General features: G+C 39.7%; 1 protein-coding gene across 1 annotated transcript; it reads right to left on the minus strand.

The window, feature by feature from the left end:
• Window positions 1-65: 65 nt before the first annotated feature.
• LOC130123693 (phospholipid hydroperoxide glutathione peroxidase-like) lies at window positions 66-6,912 on the minus strand. Its single transcript, XM_056292951.1, has 7 exons — window positions 6,812-6,912; window positions 5,720-5,814; window positions 5,217-5,361; window positions 4,082-4,233; window positions 2,128-2,152; window positions 1,975-2,034; window positions 66-653 (listed from the first exon to the last, which is right to left on the minus strand). Exons 1-7 carry the CDS (start codon window positions 6,875-6,877, stop codon window positions 621-623), a joined length of 576 nt encoding a protein of 191 aa, XP_056148926.1. The 5' UTR covers window positions 6,878-6,912; the 3' UTR covers window positions 66-620.
• Between the last annotated feature and the right edge of the window lie 11,323 nt (window positions 6,913-18,235).

The raw sequence follows: 18,235 nt of genomic DNA on the forward strand, positions 1-18,235 counted from the left end.
CCGCCGCGGCTCGTCCCATTCCGGCTAACGAGCACTTCTGAGTCAAATGACGCACAGGCTCCGAGTCATTTTACACATTTATTTTCTAATTTCATCGACACGAAAAAAATAAATTATATAATTACTGATTCAAGTGAGGCAAAACTGGATTGATGATGAGTTGTAAGCAGATAACAGGAAATGTGAAATACACATTTATGATAACAGGTCTGTGGTCAGACAACACTTATGCAGATGTTTTGCATGTACAACAGTAATGGAGAATTACAGAAGTGAATATATTCTGGGGTCTAACAGTCCATAAGAACTACACAGATGTTGACAGCTGAAACTTAATCATATGAAACTGATGTTAGAAAAGAAATGTCCGGTTGATTATTTGAGAAGTGAAGGATCTCTGCTCACATTGCAAAGTGAATACTGTTAGGCAACGTCTTCCACCTGTGCTCACGCTGGACATTGTATGGGTGGATTCTGGGGGTTAGGTGCACGCTGGGTTTCATCCGGCCCGACCTTCCCACTTGTGGGTTTACAGACAGGCCTTCATTGGTCCAGACACACCCATCAATATCCAGAAATCCAGAGCCAGGTTTCAGGTGGTTATGTAGGAGTCAGCAGCATTACAGGTACTTGGGCAAGTCTTTCTCAACAACCTGCAAAGGGAAATAAAGTGTAGTCGTTAAACAGTGGACAGCCGAGTAGTGTGGCCCTGTTTCAGCACCATGGACAGCACAACGACTCTGCACCCGTTCAAAGCATAAAGAAGACGTGCTCACTAAACGCATATGTGATCAAATCAACAGTTTTTGTCATGCAAACAATTTCTATTGTTTGGAGTGTATCCATGAACATAGATGTGTATCCACCAGAGATATACCCAACTTGTGCAAACTTAAATGGTCAGTGACTTTCCTGAGTAAGCCTACAGGGGTCAGCTTTCTCACTGGACGAGCAGGTTAAATGTTTGCATGATGAACGTTACATTCAGTCATTCAACCGATTGCCTCATCCTGAGTTACTGTCATGATCACCACGTGAGCAACATTTAAAGTAAAAAAATAAATCCCTACACATGTACAGTGGAATCTTCAGACAGACCATCTGACTAGGGGTATTTTCAAATTAATTTCAACCTTCTGATTTAGTTCAAACGAAGAGGTTGGTTGTTACTTTGTAGCATCTACACTGTGGTTTCACACAGCTAAGCTTCAAGCAAAACCCAAGGTATCAAAAGAGAAACCATCAGGCTGAATGGCACTCGATCCATCTCCTCCACCGGTTACAAAATGGGTGAGGAACTAACTTCATCCCGGGGTAGACAAAAACGGAGCATCAGCAGTTTTTATAGATAAACTGCCCTTTACTGTTAGTTTTTGACTCGTGTACATGATCAGAACCACATTTGAGTAGTTGGAGGTGATATAGACATCCTCCATCTGTGTGATACATGTCGTTACACAGTTTTAAATAGTTTGGTCCTCACTCAACAAGGACTTAACATTCCCAAATTGAACCTACTTTAGCCCTGACGTCATGTGACCATTGTAAACAAGCCCCTGCTACTTTAATACACATTCTAGGACTGTCCCAAACATTCTGGCCATTGGCAGATAATAGCTGACACTCGAAAGACATTCATATAAAACAACTATGTTCACAAAATAAACTTTATTGGATTCTTTAATTTTATTTTTATTGTATTTATTTTCAGCTTAAATGCTTGGTTTGGATTGTTGGGGGTTGACTAGAGGGAGGAAGTGTGTGTGTATGTGTACTAAAATGGTTGAATTGACTGTATTTTTCTTAATTTGAGGATCCAAAACAGTCAAAACATACCCAAGCAAACCATACCCAAGTGTAACCACTGCATCATCATTACACACACACAACAAATTGGACATAAAAACTAGGTGTGCGAAACAGTATTTAACAATAAGTAAGGTGGTAGCAAATGCACAACAAACACCAACTTACACTGGGATCATCTGTTGGGCCGTATCTTTTCACCACCTGCCCTTCTTTATCTATTAGAAACTGAAGAGGGAAAAAGTGATCAAATTATTACCACAGGGCTCATGTCAAGAAACAACAACTGAATTGGACCAATTAATTGTTCAAGCTGGTTACCTTTGTGAAGTTCCATTTGATGTTACTGTGGAGAAGAGGAAGATACCCATCAGAACACAATTAGCAGTCATGCCACTATGACTGCAAAAAGTAAAACTTCGACTGCCTTAACAAGTAGGTGACTGAAAAATTATTTCTATGGGCTTTGTTCTACAACGGCACCTCACAAATGGGGGGGGCACAATGAAGTTAAGTGTTATTGCACATAAGATTTATTTATTTTCTACTTAAGTACTACAGAGGATAATTGGGTCACCCTTGAAATAAATTACAATGACAGTACCCATATATCCTCTACAGGACTGCTATTGATAATTTAATAAATCAATCGTATGTGCAATAGACGTCTGTCGGCTTGCTATTAGAATAGAATAGAACTTTGTCATTGTGCAAGTACAACAAAATCTGAAAGTGCAGTTCTTATCAGTGCAAAGATCAGTATAAAAAGAATTAAAAACATAAAACACACATTCATTTCTACATTCTACTGGATACCAACATATTGCACAAAAAGTTCCCATCTATTAAATTATTACATGCAATACCTGTGAATAACTCAACATGTGAACATGCTGCTGCATCAATTTCTCAATTTAACGCTAGATATTTAGCTTTACCTTTTTTTTATACCAATGCTCTTGATCCACCCTTCTTTCATATATTACACATTCTTTATTCTATCCTATTTTATAGACACCAAGTACTTCAGTTTAGTCTAATTCTTCATATTTTGTTTATTCCCTATAGTTTTTTCTTTATATTTTTGCCATCGTGTGCCTTTGGATTATGCGAGCTGTAATCGATGCTTCAATTTCCCTTTTCAATTTCAAGAGGTACATGAAGTATAGCCTGCAATGTGAATGTTAATGTATGAAAGTTTGAAATTTTAGCCAACAGCTTTAAAATTTACACATGTTAACAGTGCAACAGCTCAAAATACTAGCTAATGACAGAACAATTGATTCCACCAGCATTGTGGTTAAACATTACTGACTGGCAACAATATTACTGAAAAATGAATTATCCTTCTCATCATCGTTAACTTCTGAAATCTTCATTTCAGCTGGGATATAGTATGTCCCATTAGAGGCATGTTGTAGTTTGTTATGTTGCTAGATAGTTGAGAGTAAAGACTGAAGGTTACCACTTCTCCTGGTATAGGTCATGGAATGGGTGAGACATACACAATGCGTACAAAACATGAGACATCTGTTCTTTCCTGTCCAAGATCTATGGTTGATTTTAATGGTTAATCCTTCTTCAAATTCATGCTGATGGGAACGAGATAGATTCAAGAAAATTTTTTAAAAGACAAATTGTATATGTGAGGGAGAATGGGTGAGATAAAAAACAGATAGTCCCTTAATTACTCTGGCTCGAGAGTAGACAATTGTTACACTGACTTTTCTCCATGCAGAACACTGTCCGGTGTTTATCTGAGATGAACCACCACCCAGAGGACATGTAGCTGGTGAGTGCTCAAAAACAGCTAACTGCATAAAAAGGCCGAAGGAGGCTGACACAAATTATCTCGCAACAACAGACAATCTGCCGTTGGACAACTAACAGTCTAGTATATTTCTGCCCACAAGACTGATAAGAGAACGCACTGTTAACAAAAATCCCCAGGAATGAGGTATGGCACTCAAAGAGTGTAAATGAGGTAGAGCTAACCAACAGCATTGTACTTCAAGCAAAAAATAATTTGTAGTGCCAGTGGGCTAAGGAATTAAAAGGGGGAAAAAATTTGACATTGAAGGAAACCTCAAGTTTGACAACATTTCCTTCAAATCCCAACTTCAGTTAACTCGTGTCAGTGAGTTCTTGCATAATTTCCCCTTGGGCCTTTCCAATGTCACCGTCTTGTGAAAAAGAGAACAACACCTATACGAAGTAGAAGATTTTCTCAACTATCAATCTTTAATGTGTAGCCAACTCTACAGCAAAAACTCACTTTCCAAGAGTTCCTTTGCCCTTGGGTTGTGCCTTCATCCACTTCCAGAGAGGGTGAGCATTATCTCCGTTCACCTCAATCTTGCTGAAGAGGTCAAATTCTGCATTGAATCCTTTGGCAAACTCTTTGATCTCTGCTTCAGTACCTGGCTCCTGGACAACAGAGAAACAGAAAACCCACGTTAGAAAATTAAAGTGTACATAAACACTTGTTTTTAGCCCATCTACTCCCACTCACATTGTGGAAAAAGTCCAAAAAAGGGTGTGTGAATGAAGAGACCACTGATGGTGGTGTGAGGGGCAGAAGGTGGCCGTGCTGTAGCAGAACACCTCACCCCAGCTTCTCACAAGTCTACTGTCTACTCACATCAGATTTTACTGGCCCCTTATTTGGAGGGGGTGTCTTTAATTGTCATGTGCATTTCACCCCAGAAATAAAGAGAAAGCATGAATCTATCACCATGGCCTTTTACCATCCTAGGGAAATACAAACATGTATTCAGCTCAAAAAAGTAAAATGTGGTTTAGTACCTCTTAATTTGTTTCTTAAAATATGGTCATCATATTTCTGATGTACATTACATGTAATGTACACAGGTAACTAAAAGATAACATATACGCCATGTCAAAGCTGAGCAGATGCTTAGTAAATTTGTCCGTTTAACAAGTCTCAAGAGGCCTATACTGACAAAACATTTTTGGTAAGGCTATGTGTTTATACAAATTGAAGGCTAATCCATCAAGGTGCATACATTTCTCCCCATCTATTAACTTAAATTTAGTGCATATAACATTTGGTATGTATGTAAATTTCAGTCATAAAACTACACACAACTTAAACCCATTTGTTGATATACCAACTATTTTCCAGACAATCATGCAAGCATTCTGTTCATTCTGGCCTAAATAATTAAGGTATTTAGCTGATGCATTTGTTCCCTGTGACTTGGTATGATTGCAACAGCAAAGTAGGTATCAATTCCTAGATAACACACACATAACAAAAGATCAGGGATCTGAGTGATAAGGCACAAACAACATTCCTTTTATAGTCAGAAGCATTGCCCCATCTTAAAAAAAATAATAAAAATCTCTGGCTATAGGCCACAGTATTGCAGGTCATTAGAGAACCTCACCTGTCCTCCAAACTGGTTGCAGGGGAAGGCCAGGATGCGTAAACCTTTGTCAGCATAGGAGGCGTGCATTCCCGCTAGCTGAGTGTAGTTTACCCTGGTCTTTCCTCATTTAGAGGCTACATTGGTGATTATGCAGACAAAACCCCTGAAGAGTGAGGAATAATAAAGAGGGGTTAAAAAGAGGGAACCAGTTTTTGAACCATTATCCAGAACTTGTCAGTTCTATAAAAGTTGATTGTGAAATCAGACTACTCAATGCACTCAGTTTTCTTCACCTCTATCATTGTTTGCCATCTATTCATATAAACTAATGACCATAAGCCCACTTGTTAGAGCATTCAAACTTCATATTGTGTTATACTCTACATATGAATGCTGTTTATAGGAAGGAGGAAGTGTGGCAATAGGAGTTACTCATTCACTACTGGGGAAATCAGTGGTGATTCATTAAGCAAGTGCATATTAGTCCATTTGTCTTCTTAGCCTTCCTATCTATGACTTACTTGTATTTCTCGAGAGACACCTCATTGCCGTCAATGTCCTTGGCAGAGAACGCATAGATCGACTTGGCACTCTGCCAATCTCCCACCTGCGCACACTGCATAGAGGAACAAATGTATTTGTTTGAGAGCATGTGATAAAGTATGATTTTTTTTTTTTTAAAGAGAGAACAGAACCAAAGAGAGGTTTGGTGAGGCTAGGTGGGGCCAAATCTTCACGAATGCAAGCCAAAGGTCACAATAGAGGAACCGAAAGGAAAACAGCAGCTCATAGCAATAAGAGGAAATTTATTGCTATGACCTTAACTCCTCCTAAAATAGGAGAAGCTAACCAATGACTTCTTTAGTTAATGCACTCTGGCCCCATAACTTTTGCCCAGTTCAGTTCCTTCACCTTTTACATCATTAGCCTCCTCGTGTTGCCATCACAAGAGAGAAGTGGCTTACACCAGCAGAACTATTAAAACGCATGCCTGACTGTTCAAGCCACAGGAGGACGAATCTGCAGGCTGCGACCAAAATACTAAATGAAATCCTAAATATGGGAGGGGACACCAACACACCTTGAGGCCCTGGTTTAATGTTCAATGGCAAACAAGTTAATTTACACATTTTGGAGGTTTGTTCCCCAGCTCATGGGCTTTATTGGTTTGGCTAACATAATTAGCTAATACTTGCTCACTAACCTAGCTTAAACGACATCATTTAGTAACGATGCAGTGGTGGTAATGCAGACCTCGAGCGACCAGTCTCCAAGAAACCAGCGTTTTTTCTTTTAATTAAAATTCAACGTCCAAGCAAGCGTGAGTCAGCAAATGAGTAGTAAAGTTTTAAGACAAAAACGCTCGGTATAAAACCATCTCTCACAGCCAAATACTGACACAACGGTTTACGTTAGCTTGCACAGCTAACAGGATCGTTGTAGCGCCTAAGTTAGTTGCATCATCGGACCTTTTTGTCCGAGACACTGATTTTTTTTTTTTTAATAGAAACGCTTCATTTGACCTATCTATTGTTTACGCTTCTTACATTAACAAATCAATATTTTATTCAATGCAGACAAAACACATACACATATTTATATTAAAAACTTACCATTGCTCTCACTACTCCTCTGCTACCCCACAACCCCAACGCGAGTGCAGGCTTTAAAACCCACATAGCTGTTACTGTTGTGTAGCGTCACCTGCTATTCTGACCCGCCCATTTGTGTCTTGGAATAAAGCCCGAATGCGCCGGAAATCTAATTTTAAAAAATCTTTGAAACTCTTTAATAGGTTTTAAAAATCAACAATTCGTTAATCACACGGGCATTATTCACATTACATATTTTGTAGACGGAAGGACAATTTTTTACTTTTCAGTGACCCTGCTGGCATTGTACGAACACCCATAGGTCCTTATAAACATTTAACTTGAATTTCCATTCGACACATTCCGGTTGTATGTAAACGATTACGCGACCACGTGAATGATAACAATATGCAAAAAAGAAAAAGATAAACGTATTATTGATATTGTAACAGGGAAAATAAATAGATTCTACAGTATTTGGTTTCCGTATTTGGTACAGTATATATTATTGACGAGTATTAGCTCTTGTTTATATCATAAGAGGAACATTTACATTTATGAATAGGACATTTTCCAAAACAAATTACAAATAAATAAATAAACAGACCAGGGACATATCCTGGGTAACTGGCCTTAGATATTAGATATTAACCAGACGAATTTGCGGGCTCATGGTTTACATTCGCCGTAGCCTATACTAAATGAACAATTAGCATTTGTGAATTCGTCTGGTTCCCAGGCAACTTGGAAAAGATAAAAGGTACTGATACTAATGATAGCCAATACAAGTTGTGTATCAATAATAGAACGAATGCAGTCTTATAGTGTATTTGGTGCAGTGCAGCTGTAAGAGGGATGGGAGCAGGTTTGTCATGTTGTTATTGCTGAAGGCCAACACTTAAACAAAGAAACTTTTGTGTCTATTTCTTTTATTAATCTATTTTTACATGGTGGCCAGGGTGAACGTTATCAGAGAGGATCATGGCCACATGCCTCCTAGATCTAATGTCATAGAGGTCCTGGAAAATGAGCAGCTTGCAGCCGATAGTCTTTCTCAACTAAGAGGATGGTGTTCTTTCGTCTTTCACCCTGACTAATCCCAGCCAGACCGTAACAGAGGAGGTGAGGATGGAGGTGTGGAATGGGGCCATCTTTGTCTGTCACAGGTTGAAATTTCCTCAGCTACTGGCTGAGTTTTTTTTTTTACATCAGTGAGAATATACTTTTTTTTTCTTTTCTTTTTTTTTTGATCAGTGAGAATATACTTCTCTCTCACCTGCAGAGATTGTGGTTGCCTGACCCATCACATCAGTGGATTATAAAAGGGTGCTTGGAGCTGCAGTCATTTCGTGTTGAACGAGAACATGCTTTAATGTGAGGTGTCAGTGGCAAGGGTCACCATATTAGATATGTACTTACCCAGCCTCAAATACTGCTTCTTCTCTGTCAGACTCTGTCTGCTGCAAAAGCTCGATCTGCAGGAGCTCTAACGCAACACCATTTAAAGAGCAGCATCTTGTTATTGGTTCCTGGGCTGCCAAGGCTAAGTGCAGGTCCATGTTAATGGCATCCTCCAAAGACCTGTTGGCTCTACAAGTAAACTACAGGGGGTCCAGCAAGGCTCCTGAGCACAGTTATAACCAAGGTAGGGTTGTCAGAGATGCTGGATAGATTGAACCCATCTGCTGGCTATCAATTGATTTGTTTTTGGTGTATGTGAACTTCAAGAATCACAAATATGTACTGGATAGGGGAAATGACAGATAGGCAGATAGTAATTCTGGGTTTGTTTGGGTTTCTATTTTTCCAAGTAAAAAGAATGCATCAGATAAATGTGAGAGGGGACAGTTCTGCATTAATTCTTTTGGGCCATGTCTTCTCTTATAAAAAACCGAGGGGAGAATCCCCAAACGGCCTACAATACATCAGCAGTCAAAGTAGGATTTGATTCCAGTTTGTGTAAACAAAGGGACTGGTTATCACCCCTCAATTGCTTATTTTTTCCTTTCAGCAAAGGCCATTAAATACAAGCCTCCCCTTGCATCCCATAATCAAATACTCTACAAAATTGAATGATAACTGCAGCGAGAGGTTTATATTCATCAAAATTTCCAGGTTCAACACTTTAGGTTGACATGTGACATTAATGCCATTCCTGTTTCCAGTGCCAACTGGCAGATTCCTGCAGCACTGAACGATGGTTTTGTTGAAAATGAAAGTTTGCTATTCAGAATTTATGTATTTTGATTAGCTTTAATTAATAATGATGTAATTTGAAGGGTCAGATTTACAAATGTCACCGCTAATTAATACCAAGAGGAAAACCAAGCATTATTTAAAGCAAAGAGACGATGTGGAGGCAAGGTTGCCACAGCTGCACTTCCTAATGGCATGTCTCAGGTCGTTCAGCGACAGCTGGTGTTATTCCCTAATCCCATTTTACAGGAGGCAAAAGTGTCTGCTTGTTGTTCGGTGAGAGTTTTGTCAGCAGAGGGCTTTGCTGATGGAAGACACCAATGGCAATGAATGCGTTTACTCGGATCACAACACCACCAATATTACATAAAATCTTGCAGGTTGTCCTTACTGCTGGAAAAACAGAGTGAACCAGTCGCTCCAACTGGAAATCCTTATAGGAATTATAGTCAATAGAATAAGTTGCATGGAATTTTTTTTCAATGATTCAAATGTTCACAACAATTATATATTCTGTAATTAACTAGCAAGGCACAATGGCACAGCTTCTCTGTAAATCTGAATCACAGCAGCTGTACACTACAGTATATTGACCTACAGAATTTCATCGATTGTCAATATTTTCCACCAAATAAGTTGTTACTGTATCCAGGCCTTTGCTGCTGTGGTGATATTGTACCCTGCATAATCAATAAAGGCCACTTTTATCTTATATCACCATAATATTCTGTAATCAGTTGAAACTGCTGAGTGCAAGATAATCTACCCATTATCTATGGATAGATATGTGCAATGGCACGGTCATGTGGCAGCTCTATAGTTAAAGTTATAGCTTTACTAGGCTATACCTATACACACATTCCAGTACTGACACCTTTTCAGTGTCAACATAAGTCTTAAAAATTAGTAAGTCAACGATGTACTGCACACTTACATTATGTCCAAACCTGCAGTTTCACAATTTTTCCACCAGAGAGCACTGTCTAATAGCAGGATCTGTAGACCAGCTATTGCTGACACTGGTTGCAACACATTCTTATGAGTCAAAAAGGAGATTATGGAAAAACCAAGAGAGAGTCTGTTGAAGATAAATGGGCTGTGACAAATATCATCTAAGTTGAATTTAATCTGAAATTGAACTGTGTGTGACTGATTTCTTAATAGCCTCATTTGACTCATATTTATCATCACTCTTCTTTTTCAAAGTTTCTAAATATGGTTTCTTCACATTATGTATGCATTCTGTATTCTGCTTGTGATATTGCAAATGCAAACTGTTAATGGCATGCTTTGTCTGCGTTACAAGAACAATCCCGGCCCACTGACACTGGAGAGCCATTATTTCTTCATATTGTCCCGAGATAACTTCCCATTGAATATACTTATACTTGGATCTTTTTATAATTTGCATAGTGCTGGTTGTGTGTTTACAGTAAACCCTTACCAATATGCTGCAACAGAACTTTAGAAGCACTCATATGTGCCTATTTGAAGTCAAAATAGCTCTAATTTCCGTTGCTTGCGTGGGTTTCAGTAGCTTGCATGTGTATTTCGATGAGTGAAAATAAGTTTGGGGAAAAAAAGGAACCCGAACCACAGAGGGGGGGAGAGAGAGAGAGAGAGAGAGAGAGAGAGAGAGAGAGAGAGAGAGAGAGAGAGAGAGAGAGAGAGAGAGAGAGAGAGAGAGAGAGAGAGAGAGAGATTGTTTACGCGTTTGGGAATACTTCCATTTTAGATCTCCTGATAAGATATCTACGCAATACTTTCCTATTTTTCATTTTGATGAAATGTAATTATATTTAACTATTCGCGACTGGATAAAAACCTCAACTGTCCAGTGTTCAGCCCAAATGAACCACGTTGTAGATAACCACGTGCCTGTACGCCCTTCTAGTTCAAGCAAACGTGGCTGTTGAAGCTGGCGTTGGGGCAAATGTTCTCCCCCTCGAAATACCGCTGGTCATGCGGAAGTGGCACAGCGGCGTCTTCCGTGCGCGGACTGTTTGCTGAGCGGCGCGCGCGCCGCCTCATTATCTGGCACATCATATTCTCAGTGTGGGATGGCACATATCCGAGTCATTAATCGACCGCTCTAAATCCGTTTGACCATTAGGTGCCGCGATCGCACGCTGAGCCAAACAAGGCCTTTGGCGACGAACCTTTTTCTGACACGATTAACGGAAAAGCTCCAACACTATTCACTCTCGCTGTGAGGGCTGCTTTGAAATATCAACAGGTCTGGCCTTGGCCAAAGTCAAGGGAAAGTCAAAGCGTCCTCTGCATGCTGTGGGTCTCTGGGGTTTGGTTCAATGCCAAAGTATGGCAAGACCACTTTCACCTCAAATAATACCAATGCAAATGTTACTCGTTCGTTTATACCGGCGTTTTATTTCATGACTCATTTATCTTTGGGTCTGTAACAAATGGGATCGTTGTTCCTAGTTTGTGGTTCCGGGGAGCAATTAGAGTGTGACACAGACCGCGAGTGACGCTGGCTAGAGATGAAAGTAACTGAACTGTGTGACTTAAGGATTTCTGTTAATATACTGATAAGTAAGCAAGTAAAGGTTTAACCGTCCATTCCGTAGGGTTGAGTAAAGAACGGAACAGAATGAAACATGGTGGCAGCGGTGTCAACCGTTTTAGTTGCCGTTTGACGTGGACGAGTGTAGCAGTGCAGCTAGCTAGCTAGTTAGCTCTGAGGAGTCGACTGGCTAACCACCCAACGCAACGGCGGAACGACAAAAAAAACAGCTGACGTCGCGATGGAAGGACTGAAACCTCCAGCAATGCTTGCTTTGGACTCCAACAACTTAGCAAAGGCATGGGAGAGTCGGGGGGAGGAGTTTACATTGTACACTGACCCTTACCATGCCCGATGCAGAGGAAAGTACAAGAGTCAAGCCATTCTAGTCTCATAGGAGAGCGCTGTTGAACACGCTGGCAGGCGACAGGACGTCAGCGAGGAGACCAGTGAGCCCAATGGTGGCGCTGTTTGACGGACACTGCAATCCAAAGGTAAACGAGATTGTTTAGAGATACAGGTTTTTTTTTTAACGAGAAACCAAGGATTAACAGAAAACGTTGACAAATACGCCACAGACTTGAGAATGCTAGCCAGTAGTTGTAATTTTGGAGCCATTAAAGACTCGCTAATAAGAGACCGGATTGTGTGTGGCACAAATAGCTGCTCTGCAATGGGGGAGAGATAACTCGGGGAAGAGAATATGACACTTGAAAAATGTCTGCAAATATGCAGAGCTACAGAGCTGTCAAAAGAGAACAGCAAAACACTACAAGGACGGATAGTAGAGGAAGTGCATTTCCTGAAACAGACAGCCACGAAAAACAAAGAAAACGAGATCTGCTGTAAGTTTTGTGGTAAAATACACGAGAGAAGCAAAAACAAATGCCCGGCTTTTGGAAAAAAGTGTAAGAAGTGTGGGAAAGAAAATCACTTTGCTTTACAACGCAAATCAAGAGCAGAGAACAGCAGGAAATATAAACCAGTGCATGTTGTCTCAGAGCAGGACAGTGACACATATGAGGACGTTATGACCATAACAGAGGAGACTTTAAACCAAGTAGAACGGAGTCACATCAAAGGACTTGGACCCTCTTAAAAAAAAAAAGTGACGGTGTGAGAGTTCAACCTTTTGAACCACATAAGGTCTGGAGAGTGGCAAAAGTGATAAAAGCAGTGGGCCACAGATCGTATGAGGTGGAGCTGCAGTCAGGAGGTGTTCTGAGAAGGAATCGTCGTCATCTCAGACGCAGCCACTGCATATCTGCCGTGTCTACACAGACAGGGACTGAGAGACACACACCAAGAGTGAAAGAGGTAGATCGGAGTCAAGCAGAGGACCAACACACTATCACTACAAGGTCGGGTCGTCAGATTATCAGACCTCGCTACCTGAAAGACTTTACTCAGTGTTAAGAATATGGGTTTGGGACTCTTGCAAAGACTGAGAATAGTGTAAGGTTTGGCTGAAAAAAAGGAAAGAGATGGGGAAGTGGAGTTTTTATACATTTTAAAATGTTTGGTTATAGACATTTGACTAGATACTGTTGTTAAGCACGTCTCATTTTTGTTGTTTGTCTCTGTGTTCTGAAATCGTAATTTCTGGTGTTTAGTTAACCTGGAAGGTAAAATGTCCCGCAAAACGAATTTGCCCATGGGTACCATGAGTGTATTATAGTAGAACTGGATACCGGATCTGAAAATGGCAGCTGTTCATTCCTATGAGAATTGTTCGCCTGGAGGAGGACCGTTCAAGATGGCGGCCTGAGTAGATTGTCTTTGCAATGCTGTACACCAGACTTTTGAAAGACTCGTGAAAAGCCTACTGTTTGTCAAGTTTATCTGCCTGTTCATTGTTTAAGTGAGACTCTTCACTCAGCACTCAAAGATTGTATCCTGAAATGGGGGGAAAAAACGTGTGCTCTCGTCTCTTTCAAGTGAAGACAAGAAAGCTAGCTTAGCGTGTGCGCTAGCTAGCGGTGGCCATGATTATTCACAAGATGGAGGTGATTTGGAGGTCCGTTGCATAACCGAGGAAGAGTTCCCGTCTCCGCCAGCTACATCAAGTAAATTCCCGGCGGTGAAGAAAAAAGCCTACGATCCTGTCGACTCGTCCCTGGTCAGTGATATCAATTCTCAACTTGCCAACTTAATGAAGCTTATCAACAACAGATCCGGCATGATTAAGGGCAAAATCTCCTGAACAACAAGGTAGATTGTGTGGTTGCTGACCTTAAGGCTGTGTCACCACGAATATATCTAAACTTGAGTAGCGTGTTGATATGGTGGAGCAGACTGTCAGGTTTATGCAAAAGAGAATGGATGACCTAGAATCCTACTTGAAAAGGAAGAACTTAAGGCTAACGGGAGTCCCTGAATCTGCCCAAGAAAATGTTCACCTTGAAGTAATAAAGATTTGCCAGGTTGTGCTGCCCTGCATGAAAGATAAGCTTGTGGATGCTACTGACACTGTTTGTTTATCGCCTTGGGAAGAAGATACCAGACCCAGAGATATCATTCTCCACTTTGTCTCACGTGTCTGCAGGGATGCAGTGTGGAAGGCGGCGAAGAACTCGTCCTTCTTGAGAGATTGTGGTTTGCAGTTCAAGGAGGATTTCTCCCAAGGGGGACCGAAAGAGGAGGCAGAAGCTGTGGCCTGACGTGTAGAGGGCTCGTGCAGCGGGAAGACTGCGTTCTTCGTTGGGGCCAGAGGTTTCATTGACGGAGAAGGTGAGATCATCCTAACTGGTTGACTATGCGTAAGATTCAGTTTCTTCCTCCTGTGAAGATTCCTCCTACTAAGGTGGTTGACTCTCTCACTTTACAAATATGGAGCAAAAATTGCTCTAATCAGGTTCATTTTAGTTAATGTTGACAGTTTACCACTTTGTTATATGGCTCTGATTGTATGTTGTTGCAATAAGGAGCATTTTATTGTGGAAGATCTAATTACCTTACCCACATTTAGAGTATAACTTGGCTTATACATTATTTTCAGAGGTATTTTTCACGTAATTTGAAACACTGAGGTGCTGCATTAGCTACTGACCTATTTTCCAAGGTTTTAAGCCTTTTCTACATCTACACAAAAGAGATTATAATCAACTTTTGTTCCCTTTTTATATTTTTTTTCATGTCTATTTCTATTCTCTCTTTAAATGCCAGGAGATTAAGAAACGATGTAAAACGTAATACCTAAACCGAAAAAAGATTTGCTTATAATTGACAACTGGAGGCCCATTCGTTTACTTAATAATGATTATAAACTGTTTGCTATTGTGTTTGCCACGAGATTTAAAAGTTTTCTGGACTCAATTGTAGATGAAAATCAATCTGGATTTATGAGTAACAAGATCTTTTTTCAATACCATAAGACTGGTTTTTGATCTTATTGATTATTCTGAACTGATTACTGATGACAGTTTTATGTTTTTTCTTGACTTTTACAAAGCCTTTGACACAGTTGAGCACCCCTTCATTTTTTATTGTCTTGAAAATTTTGGATTTGGAACATACTTTTGCAATGCAATGAAAACCCTCTATGCAAATGGGAACAGCTCTGTGAAATTAAGTGATGGTACTACTCAAAGATTCTGTCTAGAAAGAGGCATACGCCGAGGCTGTCTGGTCTCTGTTTACCTCTTCCTTATTGTTGCTCAAGCCTTTTGTCACTATATAAAATCAAGTAACTCAGAAGGTGTGTCTATTGCAGGTAGAAATATTTTATTAAGCAAACTGGCAGATGATACAGCTTTGTTCTTGAAAAATTCTCTGCAGGTAAAGCCTACAATCAAAATTATTGATGTATTTTCAAAAGCTTCAGGTCTCTGTCTGAATTTAAGCAAATGTGAGTTATTCGCTTTAAAAAGCTGTGACGTAACCTCTATTGATGATATACTTGTCAAGGAAAAGGTTAATTATTTAGGCATTCTTGTAACAAAGGATCAACAAGACAGATGCACTCTTCATTTTAGTTCAATGATTAAAACAGCGGAAAATAAATTTAATCATTGGTTACAAAGAGATCTGTCCTTGAAGGGACATGTCCTCCTATCAAAAGCTGAAGGTATTTCTAGGCTTGTTTATGTTGCATCCTCTCTTTTCCTTGATAACAAAACTGCCAAAAAATTTACCAGTTGTTATTTAAATTTTTTTTGTGGGAAAATCGTATACATTACATCATAAAATCTTTAGTTATCAAGTCTTGCAAAAAATGGTAGTCTTGACTATTTGGACTTCTCTACCTTAAACAACGTGTTTAAGATTAACTGGTTAAAGCTTTGAAAAAAAGACTCCTTCATGTGGAATTTTATTCCCAAATTTGTTTTTAGCCAAATTGGAGGGCTCCCCTTCCTATTGGTATGCAATTATAAAATAAATGAAATACCAGTTAAACTGTCAAACTGTCAAATTTTCAAATTGGTGTGGAAATTACTTTACAAACACAATTTCTCACCACATCATTATTATATCTGGAATAATGGGGATATATTATATAAAAATATGAGTATATTTCTGAAGAACTGGCTTGACAGAAACATCTTTTTGGTGAGTCAACTAATTACTCCGGAAGACCATCTTATGAATTCATCTCTCATTTAAATTTTCCTGTCACAATTAAGGAATTTGCTCTGATAATGGGGGCTATTCCTAATGGTTCTGTAATTTTGTGCAAAGGTTTAGTTCAAGAAAATGTTTCTTTGGTTAATCCTGCTGATTCTCCTTGTGAGAAAATGTGTTTCTCACCATCCTGCAAGAATAATAACAAAGCTATTCGCTCTTTGTTTCAGAGTGAGGTTGTCACGAAGCCTTATGTCACTACTTATTGGAGCAACTTTGCTAAGAATATTCCTTGGTCAAAAGTGTGGTCATTGACTCACAAATACTTTATTACTAATAAGATAAGAGCGATTTCCTTTAAAGTTTTATATAAATGTTACCCTGCAAAGCATTTTCTCAAGAAAATTAAGGCTGGTATAAATATAAATTGTTCTTTTTGCTCAGCTCATCCAGAAACGGTGCCCCATCTTTTTTGGCATTGTCATTATTCCAGGACTCTATGGAAAGATGTTTCAAAATGTATTAGTGACACCTTATACATGGATTTTGCATTGTTTTATGAATATATTATTTTCGGACTCTTTGCCTATGACAATAAATTTGAGGAAAGAGCATATATCGTAAATCTATTGATTATTCTAGCTAAACTCTACGTACATAAGTGCAAGTTTACAAACCAAAGACCCCTTTATATATATATATATATATATATATATTTATATATATATATGTGTGTGTGTGTGTGTGTGTGTGTTTTGAACAGTACCTAAAAAGTATTAATTCTAGTGCCAATAAAAAGGCCCAAAAAACCGTAATGGCATGTGTTTGCTGTAAAATTTTTGAATGTAAATTGTGATCTTAGCTGTTGTGTCTTAAATGTTTTTTCTTTTCTTTTCCTTTTTATTATTTTTATTTTTTATTTGGCCTACCCCCCTGGCATGTTTGTACTGTAGTCATTCATGTTGTAAAAATGTGACATGTGTACAACCTGTTGTCAATTAGTCAATAAAGAAAAAAAATGCTCGCCTGGCACATACGCCGAAAAAGTGTGGCCCCCGGGTTACTTCCGGGTACATGGGGCCCACTGAATATGCGCAGTAATGTTACGCCCTTCATGCCTCTAGGCTATGAGAACGAGCGAACCGCGTTCAGGATCCGGCGTTGCGCGTTCATGAACGCTATGCTGGCGGACTTCATGGATGCATAATAAGACTACTACGGCTCCGGGACTTGAAACCGCGGATGTATTTATACAAACGGACAAAAAAACAACAACAACAAGCAAACAAAACAAAAGTTGTTTTTTTCTTTCAAAACAGTCTAACAAGTGACCAATAAATGCACAAACTCAGAATATCTTGATGTGTGAAAGAGAAGGCTCAGCTTTGTGTCATTTATTCACTTTTCCCTTTGACTTTTGTTCATCCGAGCAGCGTTTGTTTAACCTAGCAAAGATCCTCGTTCCCGAGACAACATGACTGCGCGTAGAGTGCGCGTGTACAGCCGTGACGTCATGCAGAAAAACAAAGATTTTCTGAGCGTTTTCTGGGCTTTGGGAATTTTTAAAAAATATAAAACCCCATGGCTTAAAAAATATACAATACAAACAGTAATAATTGACCATGAATATAGCTGCAGGTGTCCTGTCAACAGTTTTACAGGCGTCTCTTTTAAAAATGGTGGTCTATGGGGAAAACGCTTTTTGGGCCGCAGGAGATTTTTCGCTGCAATACCGCGAGTGGCCACTGGAGAAAATTGGCTGCAAGGCTGAGCGACGGCGCCGTACTCAGTTCTACTATAATACATCCGTGATGGGTACGAATAAAGAAACCTTTGTACCTTGAACTCTGAACCTCGAACTTCACTACCGCCCGTGTGATTCAAAATATTGAAGGTGTCGTTTGTCGTTCTTCTTGAATCTCGATCTCTATTACTCAGTAAAGTAAACAGTAGCAACAAATCGAAGAAGACACTTTGTCATTGTACATACTGCAATGTCCACCCTGCCGCTGCTCCCTTCCAGTACCTTTTGCTCCAGCCCACACACATGATGGGAAGGGGGAGGGGGGGGCTACGAGAGGGAGAAGCGGCAGCCACACGCGATGCCAGCAGTACTCTCCGACTTAATACAAAAGGGCAAGAAAAACAAAAAAACAACAACACTG

This window comes from Lampris incognitus, chromosome 14, assembly GCF_029633865.1.
Source record: "Lampris incognitus isolate fLamInc1 chromosome 14, fLamInc1.hap2, whole genome shotgun sequence".
NCBI classification, from domain to species: Eukaryota; Metazoa; Chordata; class Actinopteri; order Lampriformes; family Lampridae; genus Lampris; species Lampris incognitus.